This window comes from Acipenser ruthenus, chromosome 18 (assembly GCF_902713425.1).
Source record: "Acipenser ruthenus chromosome 18, fAciRut3.2 maternal haplotype, whole genome shotgun sequence".
NCBI lineage: Eukaryota > Metazoa > Chordata > Actinopteri > Acipenseriformes > Acipenseridae > Acipenser > Acipenser ruthenus.
This window is the reverse complement of record NC_081206.1, coordinates 33,479,768-33,489,386: the sequence shown is the minus strand read 5'-3', so window position 1 is coordinate 33,489,386 and position 9,619 is coordinate 33,479,768. Positions and strand designations below refer to the sequence as shown.

The 9,619-nt window shown below is 47.8% G+C and overlaps 2 protein-coding genes across 3 annotated transcripts; one reads left to right on the top strand and one right to left on the bottom strand.

Annotated features, from left to right (window-relative positions):
- The first annotated feature begins 27 nt into the window (after window positions 1-27).
- Window positions 28-1,947, top strand: LOC117410335 (cyclin-dependent kinase 2-interacting protein-like). Its single transcript, XM_034016759.3, has 5 exons — window positions 28-152; window positions 464-635; window positions 924-1,056; window positions 1,199-1,328; window positions 1,662-1,947. The coding sequence occupies exons 1-5, from the start codon at window positions 146-148 to the stop codon at window positions 1,862-1,864; spliced, it is 645 nt and encodes a 214-aa protein (XP_033872650.3). The 5' UTR covers window positions 28-145; the 3' UTR covers window positions 1,865-1,947.
- A 150-nt stretch (window positions 1,948-2,097) lies between these two features.
- Window positions 2,098-9,511, bottom strand: LOC117406914 (zinc finger protein 839-like). 2 transcript variants are annotated; one of them, XM_034011358.3, is made up of 8 exons: window positions 8,328-9,511; window positions 6,751-7,668; window positions 5,688-5,909; window positions 5,079-5,171; window positions 4,752-4,904; window positions 4,304-4,438; window positions 3,665-3,809; window positions 2,098-3,397 (listed from the first exon to the last, which is right to left on the bottom strand). In XM_034011358.3, the coding sequence occupies exons 1-8, from the start codon at window positions 9,264-9,266 to the stop codon at window positions 2,418-2,420; spliced, it is 3,585 nt and encodes a 1,194-aa protein (XP_033867249.3). In that variant the 5' UTR covers window positions 9,267-9,511; the 3' UTR covers window positions 2,098-2,417. The 2 variants fall into 2 exon arrangements, with proteins under 2 accessions (XP_033867249.3, XP_033867344.3); XM_034011453.3 differs by having other exon boundaries at window positions 6,751-7,665.
- Window positions 9,512-9,619: the final 108 nt, after the last annotated feature.

Here is a 9,619-nt window from a genome sequence, read left to right as displayed (position 1 = left end):
ATTTGACACCAGGAAATGACGTAGTTGCACGCCTCCTCCTCAAAACTTCACCAATGTGGCGGCGTGCAGTACTGGTGTGCGGAGACATGCAGGTGAATGCGACACGGTAGTCTCGATTTCTTCATTAATTCACGGTGTGGTTGAAATGGAAGGTAGGTATGCTGTCGGTAGAAACACTGTTTTGCATGCACAGGGAGTCGATCCTTTCTTGTAACTGAATAGATTATTGAATGACGAATGCGTCGTCAGTCAGTTTACATCATCAGAGAATCAATCATGCTGAACATACATAAGAAAGTTTACAAACGAGAGGAGGCCATTCAGCCCGTCTTGCTCGTTTGGTTATTAGTAGCTTATTGATCCCAGAATCTCATCAAGCAGCTTCTTGAAGGATCCCAGGGTGTCAGCTTCAACAACGCGCTTATATCCGATGAAACCTGATTTTTGTCCCCCTGTTTCACAGCGAGGAGTCCAGGAGTCGCTAGCTCTGCTAGAAAACCTGTTTTAAATAACAGTGCAAGAAAGATCAAGGATAATGCTGCAGACTGGCATAACTTCATTCTGAAATGGGACAAATTAAACGATGCCGGCTTCACGGTCGCAAACAACATTGTGAACATTAAGATCAGCAAAGAGTAAGTGTCCTGTGTTTATTTATTTACTGTGTAAATGAAATACACTGATAGAGAACTCCTACTGATGTTATGCCAGTTTGATCAAAAGGTATTTGATGGTAGTTAATCAGATTTAACATGGTGTGTTTTACTGAATCAAATGCACTAACGCATTGTTTTAGATTGTAGTTCTGCTAGTGTGTTATATGATAACGTGTTATATACTTTGCATTTAGACAACTCAATTCAGCGAAGGCAGTCTTTTGTTAAACAGAGCATTGAAATTCTCATTGATATCCTGTAATTCAGGACAGAAAACGATGCCAACATGCAAGTGGATTGTGACGGTTCGTCTGTCATCCAGAAATCTGCCTCTGCGTCGGAACCACACAAAGAGCTGGAGGAATGCTGCACTGAGCTGCTTGACATTATGGACAAAATGGTAATTATATTAAAAAAAAAAAAAAAAAAACACACACACATTTACTAACTTTCAGAAAAAAAAACCTTCCTGTACATCCAGAATAGAAAAGAAAGCTGAATTAAAAATGTGAAGACTTGATGGATGCTTTTTGTTTTGTCAGACTCACCTGGTTTCAAAAATGGCAAAGCTTTCTTCCACTGTCAAAGGAATCTGCGTGCTTGAGTCCTTCCAACACGGAGAGGCAGGCAGAGACCGGCCCCTCTTCCACACGTGGTCCACAAAACAGTTTGGTGAGTATTCATCACACAGCCCCATTGCTCAACAGCATTGTGTTGCAGTGTGTGTTTTTGCGTGTAAATGCATTGTACTGCTTATACAAGAGATTATATATGAATGCATCCCTTGTAATTGGCTGCTTCAATATGAGGCGGGCCATTCCATGGTGTACAATACAATGTGTAGCAAAAGCAAGGAGTCTGGTAAGACAGAAATTCACGTGCATTTTGTATTACCTAAGCCCCTTTTGAAGTCGCATTCACATAATGTAATGTCTGTGGTGAGTGATCTAAACCCGCAGACAGAAGGTGTTGCTGAAGGCTCATTTCTGGTGTTTTCTTTTCCAGATGAAGTTTCCTCAAAGCTGGCTGACGCCTACCAGCAGGAGCTGCGCCTCAAGCAAGCGATCGCGCAGGAAGTAGCTCACAACACAGAGCAGGACCTCGCCATGGTCTATCTGTCAGCCTGGCTGTATCAGCCCTACATAGAGGACAGCAGCAGGGTACTGCTGGAGAGCATGTTGCTGGAGACTGGACACAGACCACTGTAGCAGCTCCAGTACTGTGTTTACACAACACAGACTGTAATGTGATTAAACAACCAAATAAAACAATACGGTGCTGTTTATTGTAACTGATTGTCCCTTCAGTTTCGTTCTGGGCTTTTCAATACATGACAAGCTGCACTTTAAACTTTCCATAACAGTAACTGAAAAACCAATACTTGTTTGGCAATACATTTGTTAAAAAAAAAATAAAAAATAAAAATTAACAAGAAAAATGGTGCAAGAAAGGAACTTTGTTTTACCTCAAAACATCTCTTACACTTTGTTACAGTGAGCATTTTTACACAGAGATACATATATATATATTTTTATTTTTTTGCCAAAGGGATATCTTCAATAGAAAAGATATGAGACTATTCATGTAATGCTGAAAATGTAGTCACAAACCGTCAATGGTTTTATACATATACATATATAAATAAAAAAAATACAAATAAAAACTAGTCCAAGTCGTGTATTTATGAACAAATAATTTAAAAAGTATTTTCTTCAGCCTGAATATCAGATTACAAAAATATACTTCAGATTTGGAAAGTGTTCACAGATGTGTTTCCGAAAGCAAGATGCCTTCGCTGTGCCCCTCTGCCTCCATGGCAAGCAGAGCCTGGACGGTCTCGAAGGACACGCCCTCGGGGGTGCGGATGTGCATGGTGGTGCCGTCAGCGTCCGTCACCATCACGATCCCCTCTGACGGCAGGGCGCCCCCAGCGTGGTGCAGGAAGAGGCCCTCTGAAGTCTGGATGAAAATCTGATCATGTCCCTGAGTCAGCAGCTCCTGGTTTTCATCGCTGAGCTGAAATTCGACGGTTCCACCGATAGTAACGGTGTGCTCCACACTGCCGTTCTCATCCCTGCTCTCCTTGTCCAGCGCGCTCAGGCCTGCACCCTGCAAACTGCACACTGCTTCTCCACCAATCTCGTTCCCTAAACAAACCCCAGTGGATTTCACTGTTCGAGGCTGCTGCTCGGGAGGTGGTGGTTCTGGTTCGCTGGTCTGAGTCCTGTACGAATGGTCCAAAGGAACCACATCCCTGCACAGAGCCCGTTCCAGCAGCTGCACCTGATCGGCAAGATCGGACTCCTTCAGGGGCTCCGAGGACTCTGGGTTGACAAAGCTGACCTGTGGACTCATTTTGGCAGCGGTCGAGAGAAGCATGTCTTCGTCAGTCTCCACCTGGCAGGTTAGTTCATCAGCGGACATTTCAACATTCACACTGTGGCTGGACAGTTGTTCTTGGACCAGCTCCTCTGGTGTAAAGTCTGAAAACACCCCGGACTGTTCCTCGCCGGCAGCGCTCGCTCCAGACTCTCCTTCCACCAGAGGGTTCTGGGAGTCCTGTAATGCCCCCTCGAGCGGCTGGTAAAGCAGCACGTTCGCGTGCCCCTGCGTGCTCCTGGGCTCCTCGTTTCCACTCTGTAATACTGTCGTGCTGATGGGATCGGCTTGCAGGGATTTACTCGTCTCACCAGCGCCTCCTTGAGGCAATGCGGAGGAGTCACTCGGAGTCCTGCTGAGCCCTGCAATGGGAACATTCAAAACGCATATTATTTTTGCATGTTGCTGATTTTTGAGGTTTTTTCTAGAAAGAAAAAAAAAAAAACGGGCAGATTTGTTACCATGGGGCTCTACAAATGTTGGGCACATGGTAAGTAAAGCAGGAGGTTGGTAGCCCTGGCTGAATGCAAGGTCTCCTGTGCCAATACCCCCTGGATTATTGATCGTGAGGAATGCCTGCAAATGGAACACTATCAGAAATCGATACAAAGCTTGCTTTTTGTTTTTACCTTGCCCTGCAGTAATGGCTGTGAAATTCACTTCCTCCACAACAGTCTGTAGTCCATTGTGAGTGAGATCGATGCCATTCACGACTCCTGCACAGTTTTCTAACCTCATCCTTTTTTCTGGGGGCATTAGGCCTTCATATTCACTCTAAACATAAAGTGTGAACAGTTAGCATAGGCAAATATATCCATTTCAGAAACACACACACAAACTGTAATTGGTCATCATTTTCAGCATCTTGATTGCTGACTAGGCAACAGAGAATAATATAATATAATGAAAGAGACTGCACAGAATACTATAGCTTTGCAATGCTTGTATTAGAATCTGTATCACTGAATTGTGAGGCTTCCTGTACAGAATACATCGCATTGCAAGGCATGACCACAAGCACTACATGGTTACGGGTTCATCATTCATTCTTGGATGAAGACCCCACGTGGTCTGCAGCTCCTATGAAGGCACATTGCCCATCTCTCAGGAATGATCACGGTCTCTTACAAAGCAGCCCATCAATGTATGGGGACATGAACCACATGATGAGAGTGTACCGTTAGACCTCTAGCATTTCTTTGTAGCAGCTGCTCAGTACAAAATAAAAGGGAAGGCAATGTGGATTTCCACCCCGCCAGGTCCCTAACCTCCATTGCATGCTTGTTCCTGGGTGAGGGGAGAGAGTCTTCCTTACAGACTGTCACAACACACTGCAACAACGGACCAGGATGCTGCCTTTTCTGCTTCTTCAAAAGCTCTTCAATTCCCAGTGATTTAGACACCTACAGAAACAAAACGCAAGTCTTTAGACCTTCAAATTGAAAACAGAAACTTTGCCTCGGTTCAGTTTAGTAACATTTTATTTTACCAATGCACATTTACATTTCGTTAGTCTTCAACCAAAATGATTATGCTGTAGGAAGACCCATGTTCATGACCTAGCATGAGACACAAATGACTTTACAGAGAGATGCAAAGTGTTAGTGTTACACAGATCCCAAGTCTGCTATGTAACGGCAAGCTGTTGCACTTTTACAGCGAAGAACTCCACTTCACTAAAAGAAGCAGCTGCTTGTTAATCTTAAAAGAACATACCCACGTGTCTCGAATCTCCAGAGGCTGCTGGGAGCCCAGAGAAAGAGGGGATCTGAAGTGATCAGCAGCCATGTTCTTCACCTGGCTGTGTAGCTGTTCAAACTCCCTGTAAACATCAGCGAAGTGCGGGCGTGAGGGACGCCCTTTCTCAACCTGGAAAACCAAACCCCTACTTCAGACACAAACTTCAAATTGCTGTTTAAACACACTATCTTTTTTCATTCAGTGGTTCATTTTGCAAGAAGAAAATGTGTACTTTGTTGTTGCCTGACTGACTATACATGAAACTACCTCCCTGACTTGAAGCACATTAGATCACGGTCATACCTTCATTAGTAAGAACTCCCAGACCGTCATGACTCTGGCCAGTCGTGGTAGAGCCAGTTCCATTAGCTCTTCATTATCACACTGCTGTATTATCTGTGGAATAAAAGAACTGCATGAATGAAGTCACACGAGTGTGTTTGGTAATGAAAGCAGGGGGTCAGGTCTGCACCAGGGTCTCCTTTCCAGTAGCAGGTGCTATTGGGCCATGATGTTCAAACAGTGGTAATAATGAAGGCTTTAAACTGGACTTCATGGGAACACTGACACTGCCAGCACACTACAGTCACTCGCTGCAGCAGGTATGAGGACCCCACCTGAAACTTCAAGCACCTTAGCGTGGGGTGGGGTGGGATCCCAATGCCTGCTGTAAGCCAGTCACACTGCAGCTGTGCTCTTTTCAATCCATTCCCGTGGAGGACTTTGTTCCAATCCGGTTTTCCTGAGAGTATTTATCGTGCCTTACTTCAGCTCGGGAGAGTCTAATTGAAACCACACTCCAAGCTGGAATGGCTCAAACTGCAATGCATGGACAGACTTCAATGATGCCCTGATCATAGGATTCTAATGCATCGTGCATCTCCAGTAAAATGCAACGCATCACCGCCACACCTCTTTCAATCTGGCTTTTCTTCTCTGGATCTGCTGCTCTGTGGAAACCCCGCCCAGGTATTTAGGAGGCCTCCCGGGTCGGGCTCTTCTCCCAGGACGTCCCGACCTCCCTGACACTTTGGGGCGCCCCGGTCTCCCGGCCCCCCTGGGTCTCCCCGGACCACGTGGTTTCCCTGGCCCGGGACAGGACAGGACTGTCTGAACAGAGGGGGGTTCAGCAGGCTGAAAGAGAGCACGGGGGCATTAGAGATCCCTTCATTTAATCTCAATTAAAACCAGAATCTTTTGTATTCATTTTGAAAATGGAAACAGCCCCATTGTTTAAGAAGGCTTGTTTAGCGTACATGACCTACTCTGTGAAACCCAGCTGGGGAATGGAATTGTACTTGAACGGAATTGTACTTGTCCTGCACCTAGTCCTAGTTTCAGAAGCACTGCTACAATGATCACATGCAAAATGATCAGCGCTCTCTGGCTGTTGAGGAGTCTGCTCTGAGCTGACTGGAGTTTTTACAGGAGTTATTCAACCTCGAATAGGATCTGCTGGGCTTGTAGTTCTTCAAAACGGTTAACTGATGCAGACATGATCCTGGAAGTAACTATGGCGGGGTTTAGCATGGGTGTGCCTGCTGGCAGCTGATCGTTTTATTAACACTTCTCACATAGGCAGTTATATTAACTAGGGCGGGACCAGGGCAACTTACTACTTTGCAGGGATGGAAATAAGACTCCTCTTGCATAGCAGTTTCACCCATTCCAGGTTTTACTATGAGCTGGATTAGCACCAGTATATAGGTAACAAGCTTAGGTGTGTCTTATTAAACTCATAGCAAAACCTGAAATGGATCAAACCTCTATGCAATGGGAGTCTTATTTCCATCCCTGCTTTGGCCCAAGAGGCCCAACACCAAGGTGTGTGTAATTAAGCTCACGCTTCATGAAGTCTGAAATGACTCAAACTGCTTCCCTGCTGGGGGTCTGTTTTGTACACGTGAAATAAGCACATGGCTGTCAATGTCAGAAGCACTGTGCTGTTAATGAAACCCTTCACTTCAATTCATACCGTCGGATCTGACACTACTTGTGGTTCCTCCGGGGCTGGCTTTGCTGCTTCTGCTGGCGCAGCAGGGGGCGCTGGTGGCAGTGCTGTTGGCTTGTCCTTGCTGTCCAGTACCTCTGCAGGGGTGGCTTGTTCAGAGGTCACTGTCACTGTGCTGTGCACTTCAATGGGTGTCACACCAGAACCCGCAGACAGGTCCTCGCTTGGCAGGCTTACAGACCCCACTGGCTCCGGGGGGAAAGCGTTCTTCTGCCCATGAGGAGGGTTCAGCCTGTAGTGTCTGGACAAGCCCCCCCTGCCTATGTACGCCTTCTCGCAGGTTTCACATTTGAACGCTTTGGGATTGAGGTTGAAGTGAATGGACGTGGCCCCCTTGCCGGCATCCTCGCCCCCCTCCTCCTCCTCCTCGCTGATCTCCGAGTAGTCATCCGAGTCGGACTGGTGCCCGTCCGCCAGGTCCTGCCTCTTGATGAACTTGTAATCCTTCACCTTGTACTTGGGAGGCCTCGATATCCGGCCTGACCGTGTTTTAATCTTCTGGGGCTTCATCTTCTCTCTGTCCCTCTCCTTCCTGTCCGGTCCAGCGGACACGGTAAGGGCCGCGGCGCCCCTCGCGCTGGGCCTGGCTGCTTTCCCATTCACAGTGTTCTTGACGGGCAGCGTGCATGCTGTGGGTTCAGCTCCGAGCGGAGGGGTTTGTCTCTGGACCAGCAGCTGAATCGGGGGTTCAGTGGAGCTGTGCAGCAAGAACTGCTGCTGCCCCGTCCCCATCACCGGCTGGATCCGGATGATCTGGGGGCTGCTGAGGTTCAGCCCTGCTGGCACTCCCACCCTGGCGCTCGGCTGGAACACCGCCAGCGGGGGGCGTTCCGTGGGCTCTGGCTGTCGGTTCTGAACCTGGATCCGGATGGTTTCCAGCTGCTGAAAATAAAATCAGTTGAAACACATCAGTATGTGGTGCTTTCACACAACTGTGCCAATTCAAATTCAGCTTGACCATTCACATTGGAAAGGGACGCGATGGAGAACCTGATGTTTTGGCTGAATACAAACCCCCTACCTCCACAACAATCAATACAAGCGCCGAAATAAACCAGACTTTGCACCAAATTCATCTTAATTTATTACAAAATGCAACTGAACAAAATAAACACAACAATGACCAAGCAAAACGTGTGCAAGCATGTGCAAAATCAATCCATCCATCCCGTACCCACAGTGTACCTCAATCCATCCATCCCGTACCCACAGTGTACCTCAATCCATCCATCCCGTACCCACAGTGTACCTCAATCCATCCATCCCGTACCCACACTGTACCTCAATCCATCCATCCCGTATCCACACTGTACCTCAATCCATCCATCCCGTACCCACACTGTACCTCAATCCATCCATCCCGTACCCACACTGTACCTCAATCCATCCATCCCGTACCCACACTGTACCTCAATCCATCCATCCCGTACCCACACTGTACCTCAATCCATCCATCCATCCCGTACCCACACTGTACCTCAATCCATCTATCCTGTACACACACTGTACCTCAATCAATACATCCCGTATACACACAGTACCTTCTTCTGTAAAATGCGAGTGCCATTGTTGGCCTGGCTCTGCTGCAGGGCGACCTGCTTGGCTGCGTTCTGCAGCTGCTGGGATGCGTTCTGCATGATGCTGCTCAGCGGCTGCGGGGTCATCACCTCCAGCTGACCAGTCGACGTGAATATGGAGCTCGGCTCAATAGAAATGCATGAAGCCTCAGACACCATGATGCTCCTCTGAGACACAGGCTGGTCGTCCTGGGGAAGCAGTGACAGGATGCTGTGCTGCTGCTGCTGCTGCGCATTGGATTTCGCAACTTGCTCGATCACTTGTTGCAGCTCCTCGGGCGCCAAGGTGCCGCTGTGCTGTATGAAGTGAGGCTGGTGCTGGTGCGTCTCGAATATATGGGCAGCCTCGTTCTCCGTCACTTCGACGAGCTGCTGTTTTGCCAGCTGTTCGACTAGCTGCTGCTGCTCTTCCGCCGTCAGACCCGTCCCTTCCACAAAAGTGCCATCGGGCTGGACGTAAATAATGGTGCTGGTAGTAGAGCCGTGACCAATGCCGTCCACCAGCTCCTCCGTCACGGAGGTGAAATCGGAAGAGTCCACGCTGGTCATCGTCTCCACGCCCGGCGTTTCCACGAAAGATGTGATATTAATGCACTCTTCTGTCAGCAGTCCGTCCCCCACCGCATAGGTATTCACTACATGACAGTTCCCGTCCACAGTCCCCTCCACTCCGGCTACAGCCGCTACATGCACGTACTCCGGAATGGCAGCAGCGGTGTCGGTGAACTCTTTAGCGGTGAAGTCTTTAGCAGTGAACTCCACACAGCTGGCGCTGCTGTCTGTAACACGGGCCACGACCTCGCCGTCGATGTTGTGGATCTGGTCGGTGCATTGCTGCCGCGCTTCGCTGTTTCCCTCCGCTACTCGTGTTGTCAAGTTGCTTTCATCCTCCTGCTCCGCCATTTTGGTTTGAGCGATGTTTTTTTTTTTTTTTTTTCCAGACAGGAAGAGTTGACTGCAAAACAAAAAATCTCGGACGGATTTTTTTCCAACCAGAGGGCCCGAGTCGACGAGAGCTGTGAAAACCAAAGCCAGAGGTGTAATTTTTAATTGAAAATGTTTCGGAAATGTTTTGACTTACTACCAACAAACGCGGCAGCCTTTTATAAACGTCACAGCAGTCCAAGAAGAAGCCTCCGGGACGGGATCCCGCCAGGGTCATTTTCCAAACTTGAAAATACGTTCGCGGTTTTTTTTTCTCTTGGTGTGATGCACCCTGGGTCTTGATATGCCCGACATTGTATTTGTGTCACATT